The sequence below is a fragment of the Drosophila erecta genome, unplaced genomic scaffold, assembly GCF_003286155.1.
Source record: "Drosophila erecta strain 14021-0224.00,06,07 unplaced genomic scaffold, DereRS2 tig00000283-arrow-arrow-pilon, whole genome shotgun sequence".
Lineage (NCBI taxonomy): Eukaryota > Metazoa > Arthropoda > Insecta > Diptera > Drosophilidae > Drosophila > Drosophila erecta.
The window spans coordinates 4,347-20,445 of NW_020825217.1; the positions used below are offsets into that span (position 1 = coordinate 4,347).

Here is a 16,099-nt window from a genome sequence, read left to right on the forward strand (position 1 = left end):
AAAAAGTAAAAAAAAATGTTCCAAGGCTGAAGTTCTAAAGTTCATACCTCAACTTATCCTAATCGGATTTTGAAGTGGCATACCTCTAAATGTTTCTGGAGAAATTATTTAAAAATCTGCATTCAAATTTAAAAATTTATTTCTTATTATTAAATTTTGTTCTTAGATAGAACCTTCTCTGTCAGAGTTAACCAGGAAACTTTCTCCAGAATTGCGATCATTGGCGCGGGGTTGCACTAAGGCAGCATTCTGGGACCTGTTCTTTACTCTTTCTACACATCGGATATGCCATATCCTATCCTTAAAGGATACATGCGCAATATATCTATTCCCGTCTACTACCCTAAGAACATCATCCTCACAACCTAAGCTGACGACACAATTATTTTAAGCCGCTCTCTCCCCACTAAGAACGCTGATAACATCAACCAAAACTACTTAAATATATTCTGCAGATGGGCAAAGAAAATGTACACCGCAATAGAAGGCACAAGACATATATTATTTTCCCTTAAAGAGAAATTAGAAACCCCATACACCCATCTATCTGTCGACGGACAAAGAGCAGCTAAACTCTCCAAACAACGCAGGTCCAACAAAACAGGTCATCTCCACTATCTGGCACTATGCCATAGTAATATGGGAGTCATTAGTCTCTGCTACCCAAACAAAAAATGTACAAACGCTAAAAAACAAGTATTTAAGAAGAATTCCCAATGCAAACAGATAAACCAAACAAACAACAATTAGGGAAAAATATAATATCAAATCCTTTGAAGAAGTCTTTCATGAAGCCGGTCAGCGCTATGCCAATAAAAACCCACTTATAAAAGATCTGCTGCTTAGATCCTTCAAGCCCACAAGGCTAGCAGCAAGCAGATCTATTTACGTCAACCAACATGCAACATATCTGCAGCCCCTGCTACGAAACCTGTCCAAACCCCCTAACGAACCTACCTACAAGTCACTCTACCACTACACTGATAAAGAGAGACAGGAAATAATCTCAAAAATGAAATCCGAGCACAGACTAACTCTCCCCACTCTACTCCGGATTAAAAACAAGGAAAAAGAAGCAAGGAAAATTATAGCTAAAGAAGAAAGGATTGAAACGAAAAAATGTAACGAAGAAAATCCCTAGAAAAAGTCTCGCCTGATATTAACCATGCCAGTTTAGCCCTGAAAAAGAATATTTATTCTCCTATAGTGCGCATCCGCGATAGCAAAGCAAATGCAATCAAGTACGTGAAAAACAAAGAAATACAAATCAAAATCAGACAAAACAAAATAAAATACATAAATATTTATCTCAATTATATTCCGTATTCACTTCCAACGCAGAGTGGTAGACGAGCACCTCAACCGCAATACAAAATCGCAAAATTTTCAATTTATAATAAAAAAAATTGACAATTTTTTAATGCCGTCTCCGTCTGCACATGCCCCTGAGCCAGTAGTGACCCTTAGCGCTGAACTGACGACCCATTAAAACGGTGAAAAACTTGTCCTCAAATTCCACATTTTCTCGGCTGGTCTGCAAAAGAAGTAAACTAATTAACACAACCACAAAAATCACGCAGAGGGCAACAGGAAACAACTACGAACGCACAACTTACCTAAAACAATCCAACCGGCACTCTTTGCATGGCTAATTTAATCCTCCAATGGATTATTAAATCTCACTCAGCAGCGCATCCATCAAAGCAAACCGAAATTATCTGTACCTAAAAAACAAATCAAACAAAATAAACGAAAATATGCAAATAAAATAATTATCTTACTTATTTATTGTATCCAATTCCATGGTCAAACTCGACGCTGCGGCCCTGAGCAACAACCCCTCGCGCAACTACCACAAGACGCGTCGCTCTTGGCAATGCCCGGGGATCTTCGACCGAGCTCCAATCTCAAGCGTTGACTCATCTGCCCCAACGCAGGCAGTGTCCACCGCCAAATATGCCAGAGGCTCCAAGATCTATTTAGAAGACAGCTGCGCGGAACTCCTCTCCAAATTCCTTTCACTGACGACCGGCGGCAAATCCCTACAATTTCAAATATATTGCACATGAACGACGAACAAATACCGCTGAAGCGGTAGAATCCACCACAGTCTGACGACTTCGAGGGATTTCCACTGCGATTATACTTACCTGCAACGCTCGCCCGATATGAATTGTTGCAAATGAATCCATCTTGCAGCGGCTACAAATCGGGATCATAAAAAACTCCAAACACCCACCTGCAATGACTTCTGAGGCCTCAAACATCTTGTTGCTTCTGGCGGAGGTAACTGAAACAAAATCATAATCAATGTGAGATCCATTTAATGGTCTTTTTTTGTTAATTTTGTTAATGTAAACAATCCGTACAATGTTAATGTTACCAGTCTATGCCACTGTTTTAAATAACTACAAAACCGCTTAAAATACTAAACAAATCAAAGCAATACTGTTGAAATACTTTTAACATAACTCTGTCTAAAACTCACCCCCATTCATGTTAAACCTTAAAAATGTAATTAATTGTACCTAAATATTGATATTCAAGTAATCAAAGGAAAAATAAATTGTGGAGGTGTGTGGCAGACTACGTTCTGCCCCCGTTTGTCCACCAGTCAAGACAAAAAAAAAAAAAAAAAAAAACGCCACAGTGTGGTTAGTCTACAAGGTAACGCTTTTTACAATTATTTAAAAAAAAACCCTTTAACGCCGTCTCTTTCTTCTGATACTCACTCGATAATATGGACCTTTGGCGCAGAGCTGCTGATCCCATTTATGGTCGATTCACATTTCTTGAATTCGTCATTTTTTCCGCAGCCACAAAAATACCAAAAATTACAAAATTATCGAAAAACAAGGAAATGCATTAATATATCGAGTGCCCGATCTTATCGATAGCTACAGTGTTACCTTATATATTGCTTATATTACGTATACACTATTTACATTATTTATAATTAAATAAATAATTTAAATGTGACAAAGCAAACAGAACTGACAAGCCTGTGGATCCTTAAAGTCGCGCAAGCGCATGTTTTTTACACTAAATAATTGAATTTTCCAGGGACGTCTCCATGCTATGGTCCTCACTTGTCAATATAAACGAGTTGCGAACTGAATTTTTCCAGCATTCGCATGTGAATTTACTGAATTAAATTCGCAAGTTTAGCCCGCGGCAGCCTCCTCATTGTCAACAGGCAACAACAAAAATCCTTACAAAATGAAATCCCGGATGCATGCTGACAAATTTTTACAAACAAAAACAATAAATAAGTAATTGGCTAAAATTAAATAAATTTAATAAAATAACTTATACACACCAACGTAAACGATCCCGACAAACCTGCGTTTCCAAAAGGCGCGCAACAGCGCGTTTCTTAACTAACAATCTATAATTAATATTCCGTCTCCATGCTACCGTCTTCCCTCGATGAAGTGGACTTTTTGCGAACTGCTACTGCTAGCCAAAATTCGTCAGTCGCGAATTTACATTTTGACGCGCAGCTTCGAGGCGCAAGGACGGCGACTCCTTTAATTTTTCCGGAAACGACGTAATCCGGGCACGACAATTCTCGCAATTGCGGCACCCTGTCACCAGCGGCCTAAAAAACCAATCCCTAATTGAGCTTCCTCGCCGAACCAGCTAAAAATAAAAAAGCCAACTCATTTCAAAACAACAAAAAAGATACAAATAATAAATTCTGATCCACAGCTTATGATCACATCCAGCTCCTTTTGGTGCGGCGACCCTTGATGACGAATCCATACCTGTTGGCCGACATTGACCGACTCCTGGCGCATCGGCTCTTACGACCGGCGTTTCTCACAACTTCAAACGCTCGGGGACCTTCGTCCAAGTGTTTCTTCTCCAGCGACGAAGAAGCTCAAAAAAGTCAGAAGAATACCAAGGGAAAAATTTATTAATTAAATGAATATTGCACGGCATAGGGCGCTTTAATATATTCATCCCGTTATCTGGTTTTTAATTGAAGATAAGGCAAGAGTCCATCGCTTAATGTAAGCCGTTTAGAATCCATATCAAAAACTGTGAAACGTTAGAAATAGACAGTTTTGTCTGACTAAGAGGCCGACAAAACTAAAGTATTTATTAAAGCTAAAAAATTAGAAGTAGCGACTTAATTGTATAACGTATAATTTCATCTGGCAGGAGAACCTATCCTAAGGTCAATCTGAAACGTTTTCAAGGCTAAAAAGAAAAAAGAAAATCGTGAAGGAAAAACTAATTTTTATAAATTACCAATAACAATCTGAAAAGATCTCTGCAAACTTTTACTCTGTATTCCAAATGTTCTATTGTAATTAAATTAGTGCTCCCTTAAATTGGTATTTAAAAATCAGCTTAAATGTAATCTGGAAACGTCAATCAGTATTTAATATCACAATGAGTTTATCTTAAATTGGTATTTATACAAGCAAAACCTTTCAGGATTAGTGATAGAAAACCTTAAAAAAATAATGTTTATTTAACAATAGTTTTTTCCATTAAAATTATGAATGTTCTGGTGTTTTAGTATTTTTCATAGCACATATCGATACTAGCGATAGTGGCTAGTCCACCTTGAATATCCACATGCAATCGATAAGCGATATTTCGTTGTAAAATCGGCTCGGCTGGAAATTTGGGAATATATTTCTGTATTGTCTACTTATTAAAGTCCAATCAATGTGAAAGTAGATCGTAAGAATGGTGAATAAAAACCGTCGAAAATGAAACGTAAGTGGCGACTAAGAAAACAAGAAATTCTTAATGAAAAGCAAAGCCGAGTTTTTGCGCACACCAATGCAAAAACGCGCTTACGATGCACATTTGCAAATGTATTTGTGTGTTCGCTGTAAAGCAAATTAAATATAGTTATGTGTATCCAAATTTGTTCTGAGCGGAATTTAATTTTATATAAAACGAGATAGAAAACAAAAGGACAACTTTGAGTGTGTTGAAGCACAATTTTTTTTGAAGTGAAACATGTGTTAATTGAATTTTGTGGCTGCTACGCCCACTGATTTTGTTGCCAGAAAGAGAAAAGACAAAAGAAGAAAAAAGTGTAATGAGTAGGTTAAAAATTAAACATAAAACAAATACAACAATTATCAAAGGAATCCCTCTCTGTTTCTGTGGATGTGTGCACTTTGTGTGTGTTCCGCTTTTGTTGTAGTTTTGCTAAAAAACAAAAGCTAAGAAATTCTCCTAAACTCATTGTGACAGTGCTTGCAAACAATACTACATATATGTAAATATCCAAGAGACAGAAATTTTGGCATTTAGGCATGAAAATATTAAAACGCAAGGGAGCAGAAAAAAACAAAATAATAAAATAATGAAGCAAGTGCAAGTGCAACAAATTGTTATAAATTTAAAACAGCTTTGCTTTAATTATAACCCAAACTAGGAAGCGTTAACTACTTTTCAACCTGTTCATAATTTAAATCTTACATTTTTAATTTTCCAACCTATAAATTTTTTCTGCTTAAACATATTTTTTATAAATATTTTTAAAAACCGCTAAGATAATATTCAGCTGTCCTTTCATTTGAAAAACATACGTATTGGGATTGATGAACTAAAAATTTACCAAATATGCATTGGGATTGTAATGCTCTTAAAATAAACCTCCGAAAGGTTTATGCTTCGGATATTTAAAACATCCAACATTTCTATACCAAAACAAGAGAGAACGGTATATTAGAGTTCTTCGACTGTTTCAGATAGTACGAGGGATATGGGTAGCTCAATGAATCTAGTATACCCTTTTTGCTTTACGAGTAACGGGTACAAATAAACGCAGTTTAGGGTAGGGTCCGACCAATATTTTATGCGATACGCACTCTAGCTATCTTTTCCTCTTTAAGAGGGTACAATAAATAATTTGAGGTTCATAAAATACTTTAAATATTTTTAAGAAAGTCCGAGAAATTAACTTATTTTAACGGACTGTCGATACTCGTTTAATACTTAAATCAAAATGCGTTGCTTCATACAAGGAAGCAGCAGTCCTAAGTTTTCCACAAATGCCTCATGTGGTGTATGTGCCTGCTTATATGAGAGGATATTTGAGATTTTAACCGTGAAAAATCAAATACAGACACATTTACGAAACTCAAACAATTTCTTCCAGGGGATAAAGGCGACAACGCACAACTGGTGCTTGTTGTAACATAAAAGGCAAACCCGCCCTCTCCGCGTCATCATCCTGAATAATCATCATCAGCATCTTTAGAATTATTAAAGAAAACGGTTAAGACAAAAGCAAGCACCCGAAAAAGGAGCTTGGGCCACCATGAGCGTTTTCGATGACTTTCAACGTCTGTGGATGCAGCGATTTCCGCAAAGCTCTCTTTCCGATGCCTGGGAACAGGATGTTCGGGCTAGTCTCGAGCGACACAAGGTGCGCATCATTGAGCTAAGCAAGGAGCTTGAGCAGGAGACACTCTATGTGGAGTATCTAGAACGCCTGCTGTCCGACGTGGAACGGTATCGCGCTTCTGGCGGTGACCCAAAGGCACTCTTTGAGACTGCCAGCGGTAGTTGTGCCAGCAGTACTAACAGCAGCAGCACCACCAATGGAGCTCCTCCACCAGAAGAAAGCAACACCAACGTAGACAAGGAATTTGTGAGTATATATAACTAAACGTAAAACGTACAAAATGTAGCGTCAGCGACATATACACGTCTCTAGCTTCAGGTGCAGCAACTTTTGATTGGTATATTACTCATTATTATCAGACAATCATAACAGATTATTATTTTTATACCCACTACTCATAGAGTAAAAGAGTTGAAAAGTATGTAACAGGTAGAAGTAACCTTTTCCGACCCTATAAAGTATATGATCCGACCTAGCTGAGTCGATCTGGTCATGTCCGTCTGTCTGTCCTTTCGTATGAACGTCGAGATCTCATGAACTATAAAAGCTAGTAAGTTGAGACTAGGCATGCAAATTCGCAATTTCTACCGATTTTCCAGAAAATTTTGAAATTTCTCGTTCGCACTTCCACTAACTGAGTAACGGGTATCTGATAGTCGGGGAACTCGGCTATAGCATTCTCTCTTGTTTTTATTTTTTTTATTTTATTCTTTTTTACCCCAATATCTACCAATATTCTAGATAATGTTTAAATTTCTCTTTCGCACTTCCACTTACACAGTAATACTGAGGTATCTACTAGTCGGGGAACTCGACTATAGAATGCTCTCTTGTTTTTACGTTGAGTTCTACAACCTCGGGAACTTAAGATAGTTGAATAATTAAATCAAAGCTGAGATCTATTTCCTTTTCTGCAACCTTTGTAGGTACGATAGAACTATGATAACACGAACTATCATAAGAAAATATTTGGTCAAATATAGATTTTGGCTTAACGTGACTATTAGTCAATGTTTCATTTTACTAGTTTAAAAAAGACTCCAACCTTTTTTAGTATAAGTTAGAACACGTTTAAACATTAAGGTACAGTATTTAATCTGTTTAGTTAGAAAAGTTGCGGTTACGTGTGCGTTGTCCATGGGCTCTACCCCTTATAGCATTCGTTTCGATATCTCAAATGGTGGCCCCTTATCTACCAACACCAATGTTTTTTTCATACAGAACGCGGGATTGTCGGGTGTGTGTGCGTTTTATTTTTTTTTTTAGGTTTTTAGCGTTGGTTCTGGCGTCGCTGCATATATTGTCGTCAGTATAGTTTTCGGTGAATAACAGTGACGGAACAAACGGACGTATACGGATACGCGTCATTCATGATATACATAAAATATATAAATATCTGTAAATATAGTTAAAGAAAAAGTTCCGTTTATATATGTGTTACGAAGAACCGCCTGTTGAATAGCCAAAATAAAAAACAAGGGCAAACAATAACCAATTACGTAAACTATTAATAGTTTTTGTACGTTATTAATTTTCGCGCAAGTGTGTGTTTTTTTAACGTGTTTTCGGTTGATTTAAATCCTCCCAGTCATAGTCACTACGTCATTGTTTACCCCTATTTTTCCTTTCACCCCGTAGATTTCACTAAATCTGTATAATCAATTTCTAAACCACATCAAAGGAAAAATAGCTCAACAAAGTGGCGCTGATTCTTAAGAATGGCTTCTTTTAAAGAGAAGTTTAAATTATGGTCCAGAGGGGTGCGTAAGAGTAATTGGCTGAGAACGAGATCTCTACTGCCAATAACATATATTCAACATAATGAAAATGAAAAAAATCTACTAAGATCCATAAGCTACAACAATTTTCGCTGTATTCTGATAAGTCGAAATCAATAAAATACCTATCGCAAAATTCTATATAACAACGCGCATACACGTAGAATCCGTGACTATATCTTTAGGTTTCATTTATCTATAAGTGTATATACAATCTTGTAACCAAAAAATTAAGCAATACCAGGAAAAAAGGGAGTTTCCACTTTTCTATGCAGCTCTAGCTCTCGACCTTTTGGTCTTTAATTTGCACTTGGGCACTTTTTTTCCACTCTCATGTAAGACACAACCCCACTTGGTTTTTTGGTCACTTCTTGGTCACTTAATATATAATATAATATATAATATATAATATATAATATATAATATATAATATATAATATATAATATATAATATATAATATATAATATATAATATATAATATATAATATATAATATATAATATATAATATATAATATATAATATATAATATATAATATATAATATATAATATATAATATATAATATATTATATATTATATATAATATTTATTTAATATTTAATCTCAACTATCTTTTATAATTCGTGAGATCACGAAGTTCATACGGACGGACCGATCGACTTGGCTATTGATCCTAATCATCATATTTGAGTTAAATAATATCGGTTATGATTGTTATGAGGGTTACTTATTCACTGACTTGGTCACTTTCTCTTTTATTTATTCACAGAAATCTAGTTTAAATCTGCGCGAGTCTTCTCCTTCAACTGGCGCCAAGGACAAGGATCGCCTCTCGCTCAAGCCAGACAACAAATACACAACCCACCCAAATGCCGTTATAGGTGCGAATTGTTGCGGGTCGGAAATGGTGAGCGGTCCTCTGCACTCTACCACGAACACGGCGGAGGGCAAAGGAACAGGGGAGCTGAATTTAAAGCGGGAAGATAGAGACAAGGATAGTAATAGTGATGACACCAATGGAGCCCTGCAGCAGTGCATCACGGAATTGGCGGCGTCTATTAAAGCCCAGCCGGATAACGTGGCAGGAGGCCATTTAGGAAACGATGCCGATACCGACAAGTCGTTGCGCAAGTCGACCTCCCAATACGTTACCGTCATTCAGGTCAAAGAGGCCAAAGACAAGGAAGGCGATGATGGAACTACCTCGTCATCGGGGATCAGTGAACCGCAGCAACTACCCACGCCACCATCTACATTTTCTCGCTATTCGGAAGCCACCGCTCCACCGCTTTCGCCATCGCTCACTTCGTACGCTGCCCACGTAGAGGCCAAGAAGAAAATGCCGCCCAGGTGAGAAAATTTAGTCAAATAAGCATCTTATCCTGCAAAGAAAAGTTAACTTATAAGTTTCCCTACTAATGCCCCTTTTTCTTCTTTTCCCAGACCTCCGCCAAAGAACATTCGGCGAGTTGAGCCCCCTACCATTCCCAGCCAGCAGCTGTCGTCTTCACCCAAAAGGGAAACATATCTAATCAACACGATGCCGAGCAGTTCAAGCGGTAATCTCTCCTTCGACAGTGTGGGCAATTCGCTGGAGCGGAACATTAAGCCGTCTGATATACTGCGTCAGAAGTCATCTGATAATTTGGATTCCAAGTACTCGTCAAATCGGAAAACCACACCGGAGCTTAGTAAATATGTGAACATAAACAATCCGGAATTGATGGAGGAGCTCGGTCGCAAAATGGTAATCAAGACAGATAGCCTGGAACAAACGAGGAGGAACGACTCTTCGCCTTCTGGCGGTGGTAGCCTAGGACGCACTGCCTCCACGCCCGGGCGATCATTGACTCCTGGACGAACTGGAGTTGGTGCCTCGCCAACTGGTAGTCTAAGTAAAACCGGGAAACTGGCAATGGCGGACAGCAGTTCTACTAGCAGTTTAGAAAGGAGATCGCGCACCTGCCTGCAGGCTAGCGATGCGGACAACGGAACGGAATCGCGAGAATCGGGTACAAACCAGCGTATTTTAGGGTCCAAGGAGTCGCTGACATCACAAGGCATATCGGAGGTGGTAAGTTAAGATTTTTTAGTAGTTCTTAATACTTTAAGTAGGCTTTAAGAATTATTGTTTCCAAAGCTATCTCATTTTGGTCACTCACCCAGAAATGTACACTTTGTGGGACGCTACAGAATTGACTTCTCTTTTTATAAGTAATCTAATAATAGCCAGTTTTATTTCCAAGCAGATCAAGAGCTACGAAAGCGTATCTTCGCTAAGTTCGGAAAGTGCAAAGGCGGTGGCATCCCAGCCGTCGGCGGCAGTCGGCGCAGCCTCAGCAGACAGTGAGCCGTATTATGATAGTGTACCTCTAGACAACGGCGACGGAGAATACGTGTTTATCAAGCCTGGACGCACCGGATCCTCATCCAGTCGCGATGATTTGTCAACGCCTGGCAGCAGCATTTTACCTTTGGCTAATGTAGCAGATCCCGAATCTCCAGGCAGGACATCTAACTACGTCAACATCGACTACTTTCTACAGTAAGCTTAATTTTCCGATAAATTTTAGCATTCAAATTATTGATCTTTATATTTTGTTTACTTATTTTAAAGGCAAAGCAATGAGACCCGCTCCAGTTCGCTAGACAGTGACGGGGAGTACGAGGGTCCGCCCATATTGCGCACCATTTCGCACGACGATCAAACCACATCACAAACTACCCCGGGAGCAATTCGCAAGGTTGGTTGTTAGTTCACTGAAGACCGCACCTGCTCCAGTCCTCTGTGGTCATTATCCTACTTAGTGCCCAAGCTAACTTATTTATTTCTGTAATTTTGTCGTTGTACTTAACCACCTCCCAATCATGGTCAACATCTACCTGCAAGGCGTCTAAGAGCTAAGCAGTAGACTTAGGTATTCCAAGCCCCAATGACCTAAAGACTTCGGTTTAAAAATGCATGTGCTATTTAAAGCACTAAACTTTACAGTGCTTTAAAATTGAGTACTTTAGAACCAAAAAACGCATATTTTTTTTTATAATTTGACCGCTTTTTTGATTTCATTTCCATTTAAAACAAAACGTTGAACAAATTCATGAATTATGTATTTCATTATCCAAGACTTTAAAGTATGCTAAAGACCGAAATCAAAAAAAGGGTAAGACTTTAATAAAAGTCCACAAACATTTGTTGTTAGCATAAACTCTACCTTAACGAAATTGATAACCATCAACACCCTAAGAGTTACCTTTTTATACTAACACCGAACTAACGAAGATTATTCGTTTCTGTTTTCTTTTCCCAACAGAACTTAGTTTCGGCGATACTTGTAAGTACCGGATACGGATAATATAACAGTCAAAGGTTCTTACATCGACATTGTAGCATGTTATTTACCAACAGTAGGTGCTTTATAATGTGGTATTGGGCCTATTAATCTTTCCATACATTTGGATATATCTGTACATTGTTTTTGCTTGTTTTTAATTTATATAGTGTGCATGTTTCCCATTTAAGTTCTGCCTTCGGTTGTGCTTCAGATTACGTCCACAATTAAACCGAACATTTTTTGCGCACACTCTTATGATCGATTTACGTATATTATTTCTTCCTGGTTGCTCCCACGTATTGTCTCATTCTCCCACTGTATTCCTTTCTCTGTCTCATTCATGCCAGCTTAGGCTTGTTTCTGGTGTGTACGTAGTCTTGCAAAAATACAATGTTGTAAATTATACTACATTTTATGTAACTGTATCGGCGACATCACATATAAAGTTACATAACATAGTTTGTATATATTGTGGAAACGCTTTTGAAATGGATTTAGGAACATGATGACCTCATCTACCACGTTTAATGTGTACTTATACCCCTTGCAACTACTTATCTCATCCAAGTGATTCGTTTTTTCCTAGGTTTGTGGAAATGCGCGCGGTGCTAAAATACGATCCATACTCAGCTCAATTATTCAGAGTGAGACGATCTACGTGGAATGTCTTAACAAAATGATGCAGGTGAGTAATTAATAAAAATTTTCTTTTTGTGGGAAGGTATAAAATTAGGTTTTCTCAAGATATTCAAAGTTTAATATAAAAATCACGAGAAATTATTTGCTATTCAAATTGGAAAGGTCTTAAACAAAAAAAAAACAGGATCGATGTAAAACTTTGACAAGGTGAAACATATACCCATGCAATAATTATATATTAAAAAAAGCAGTCTATACCGAATATGAACAATTATAAATAAAAAACAACGAAACTTTGATTTCTTTTATAATATTATTAATTAATTTTCCGACTGTTCATATAACAGTTCAATGATATAGTCGTTCCATTCGTATCAATTTAAAACCCAATTATGTATTATCAAAGAACCAAACCAGAACACTTTATGAACACCCACCCACAACGAAAGTCCAAAAAATAAGTTTTCGATTAATCCTATGGCAGCTAGATCATATATGAGTCCGATTCGGCCCGTTCCGACTTATATGCTTCCTGATCAAGATTATATATACTTCATATGGTCTCAAATTCCCCCTTACTACGTAGCAAGCTTCTGACTGAAATTAATATATCCTCTGCGAGGGCATAAAAAGTGACTGACGGAGTTACAACGTAATTTATATAAGGTGGTAAATTTGCTAATATGGCTAATTCCTATTTCTACCAAATGCAGTACAAGAAGGCTATCCACGCAACCCTAACTACTTCGCAACCTGTGATCAGGGAGGAGGAGGAAAACACAATTTTCTTTAAAATCGATGAGCTCTACGATCTGCATACCGCCTTCTTATCTGATTTAAAGACCATTGTGTCTCATGAGGGCGGTGATGTGCTGATCGGTGAGCCGTTTCGTCGACTGGCGGATATGTTTGACTTATACAGTGCCTTTTTGCACAACTACAAAAATGCTATTGAAACGGTGAAGAAGTGCAGTGCAAATAATCCCCAGTTCAAAAAAATCGTCTCTACCATTGTGCTAAATCTACAAACGGAGCAATCACTAACTCTCGAGGATCTATTGCACAAACCAGTTGCGAGGGTGCAAATAAACGCATTGGTCTTCAACGATTTGCTGCGCGAAACCCCAAATGCGCATCCAGATCACCAGCCATTAAGACAGGCTCAAAAAATTATTCAGATGTTCCTGAATCAATTTAATGTGGTCAATCAGCGGCTGCCCATTGAATCGAATCGGAATTTGAGACGCATGGTGCGGAACTCGTTTATTGTGGAACTTGTCGATGGGCATCGCAAGCTGCGGCATCTCTTTCTTTTTAATGATGTCATTGCATGTGCCAAGTATAAGGCATTAGGCCGCGATCGCATCGACTATGAGCTTAAGTGGTTCATTCCGCTAAAGGACGTATCCATTTACGAGGAAGCAGATCCGGCGGTTGAGCTTAAGGAATCTAGTCCAGCGAACATTTCGCAAGTAAAACGCAATTTGCGTTCCGTTCGAGATCAATTGGCCATGGAGGTGGCTAACAGTGGAAATGGAGGCTTCCGTTCCGGGGAAAAGTATCGCCGTAAGCTGGCGGATCTGGAATCGCAGCTGGTGCTGGCAACACCCAATTTGGTGTTGCGCCTGGGAAACAAGGCAAATAATAAAACCATAACCTTTTTTCTTAGCTCGGATTTTGAGAGGATGCAGTGGATCGACTCAATCTCATCCCTTAAGGTTAGTTTTTTCGACCTACTTCAACTAAATAAGGCGATAAAATATACATACATGTTTATTTAGCAAAAGTGCAACCTGCCTGGAGCAAATACTATTAATTCATTGGAGGTTACCGCCTTCATTGTGGCCATGCAGAAGGGCATGAAAACTGAAATGGGTTCATATCTTATGCGTAACACCAACGACGAGAGCCTGCTGGTTGGAGACCTGTACATGGGTGTCCAGGGATTGGAAGGACTGGAGCAGGCAGGCGACCTGTACATATGTGTCGAGGTGGATTCTTATGGCCACTATTTTCGCAAGGCCACAACAAAGATAATATGTCGCAGTCCAACGCCGCTATGGAACGAGAGCTTTATGCTAGAACTGGAGGGCAGCCAGAATGTGCGCATCCTTCTCTATGAGGACAAGGAGCGGCCGCTTCTTAGAGCCAAGCACATACTAAAGGTGGCAGCTTATAGTTTAACTTTGTTATTCTATTTTACATCAATAATTCCGTTTGATTTCATAGTTAAGCCTAAGTTGGCTGACAGAAACTACGCAGCCGAAGTCTATTAAACTTAGTGAGACCTTAGAGCTCGGCTGCAGCTTCCGTTTTATTCCAGGCGAGCTATGCCGTGGCAACACTAAGCCAGGAGCCCTTTTCGGTGCCAAAATGAGTCAAGTATTAAAGTAAATAATAGTTCTAATAAATTCAATAAACTATGTATGAAATTTTAATTATAAATTTATATTTGTATATTTTGGTTAATTTAGACGTGAAAAACGCGACATTCCGTTCATCATAGGCGCCTGTATTCGGGAGGTAGAGCGGCGTGGGATGCTGGAGGTTGGCTGCTACCGCGTCAGCGGGTCCGCTTCTGATTTGGCAAAGCTTAAGAAGGCCTTTGAGTCTGGTGAATATACGGCTTTGATGGGTAACCAAGTCTTATTACTAATTTGCCCTTTTATTTTATTTTCTTCAGATGCCTATGAGGCGGAGCAGTTGCTACGCGAGGTTGACATCCATTCGGTTACGGGCATTTTGAAGACTTTTCTAAGGGAGCTCCCCGAAGCCCTATTCACGGATCAGCTTTATCCACGATTTTTCGACACATTCAGCGCCTTTAGCAACAACAACGAATCCACACGAATCAACGAGCTTCTTAAAGTTTTTGAGGAGTTGCCGCAGGCCAACAAAGCCTCCATCACTTCGATATTAGATCATTTAATAAGGTTTGCTTCGTTTAGCTGCATGTCAAAAATATACTTATACTTATTTTTGTCACGACTAATTTTAGAGTCCACGAAAAGGAGACAGATAACAAGATGTCGTTGCACAATCTGGCCATGGTCTTTGGACCAACCTTGCTGAGGCCTGGCCAAACGCAGGTGAAGCAGAAGGATCCACTGGCAGCCAGCACTGTCGACGTTATGGCTCAGGCAGGAATCCTATACTGCTTTCTTCAGGCACGCATCAAGAAGGATTAGGACTTCGTGAGCCGTTTGCACAGTTACATATGGAAATATATATATGTACCAAAATTATAGATATTTTGTTTACAAAAAATAGCAGTAATAAGAGCGAAGTTGATGGATAGCATACGCATACACCACGCTCCGATCGTTCTAGCATCCCCTATATTATACAAGAAACCGCCCAAATACCTTGAGCTACGGAAAAGGTCCTTAAATTCTTAAAACACCCAAAAACACTGGTGCTGCCTATTGTATATACCAGAATCCGAAACTGCAATTCCAAACCGAATATAATATGACGAGAAAAAGGAAAACAGCGAGATCAATGTAAGGACCCAGGGATGACAACATATCAGCTCAATCTTGGGTCACCCACGCACATTGCACAAGTGTTTAACATTTGTACACCGCTGCTTCTTCGTTTACTGAAAATTACTCCCATGCATTAAACGTACTTCACTAGATCTGTAGGCTGTCTCCTTTAGGACTGCAACTTCTGCTTACTGCAACAATTGCAAAAAAAAAAAAAACTGAAAAGTGGAATTATTTTCAATAATTAACGTATATATATACAAGCATAGGTATATATATATATATATATATCGCTACATTTTTATATATTGTTACTTATATATATACATATATATGTTATATATTATAAATATATATATATATATATATATATATATATATATATATATATATATATAAATATATTTACTTATATATATATTCCCACTTATTAATACTTTAATTTACAGAAGTATTTATAGTTAGCTTTCCCGGCTGAT

General features: G+C 38.3%; 1 protein-coding gene and 1 long non-coding RNA gene across 9 annotated transcripts; one reads left to right on the forward strand and one right to left on the reverse strand.

The window, feature by feature from the left end:
* Positions 1 to 1,286: 1,286 nt before the first annotated feature.
* Positions 1,287 to 2,860, reverse strand: LOC113564644. 3 transcript variants are annotated; one of them, XR_003408178.1, is made up of 5 exons: positions 2,733 to 2,860; positions 2,151 to 2,290; positions 1,782 to 2,042; positions 1,617 to 1,724; positions 1,287 to 1,550 (listed from the first exon to the last, which is right to left on the reverse strand). It is a non-coding gene; the product is annotated as an uncharacterized LOC113564644 (long non-coding RNA). The 3 variants fall into 3 exon arrangements; XR_003408176.1 differs by having other exon boundaries at positions 1,288 to 1,534; XR_003408177.1 differs by lacking the exon at positions 2,733 to 2,860 and adding an exon at positions 2,370 to 2,605 and having other exon boundaries at positions 1,288 to 1,534.
* Positions 2,861 to 4,565: 1,705 nt separating this feature from the next.
* On the forward strand, positions 4,566 to 15,772 carry LOC6555520 (active breakpoint cluster region-related protein). 6 transcript variants are annotated; one of them, XM_026983092.1, is made up of 14 exons: positions 4,566 to 4,734; positions 6,134 to 6,628; positions 8,931 to 9,511; positions 9,605 to 10,235; positions 10,408 to 10,706; positions 10,779 to 10,905; positions 11,473 to 11,493; positions 12,080 to 12,178; positions 12,846 to 13,850; positions 13,914 to 14,297; positions 14,362 to 14,522; positions 14,607 to 14,746; positions 14,816 to 15,065; positions 15,131 to 15,772. In XM_026983092.1, the coding sequence occupies exons 2-14, from the start codon at positions 6,296 to 6,298 to the stop codon at positions 15,318 to 15,320; spliced, it is 4,221 nt and encodes a 1,406-aa protein (XP_026838893.1). In that variant the 5' UTR covers positions 4,566 to 4,734; positions 6,134 to 6,295; the 3' UTR covers positions 15,321 to 15,772. The 6 variants fall into 6 exon arrangements, with proteins under 6 accessions (XP_026838893.1, XP_001982369.1, XP_026838895.1 ...); XM_001982333.3 differs by having other exon boundaries at positions 10,411 to 10,706; XM_026983093.1 differs by lacking the exon at positions 4,566 to 4,734 and adding an exon at positions 4,764 to 5,069.
* The last annotated feature ends 327 nt before the right edge of the window (positions 15,773 to 16,099 follow it).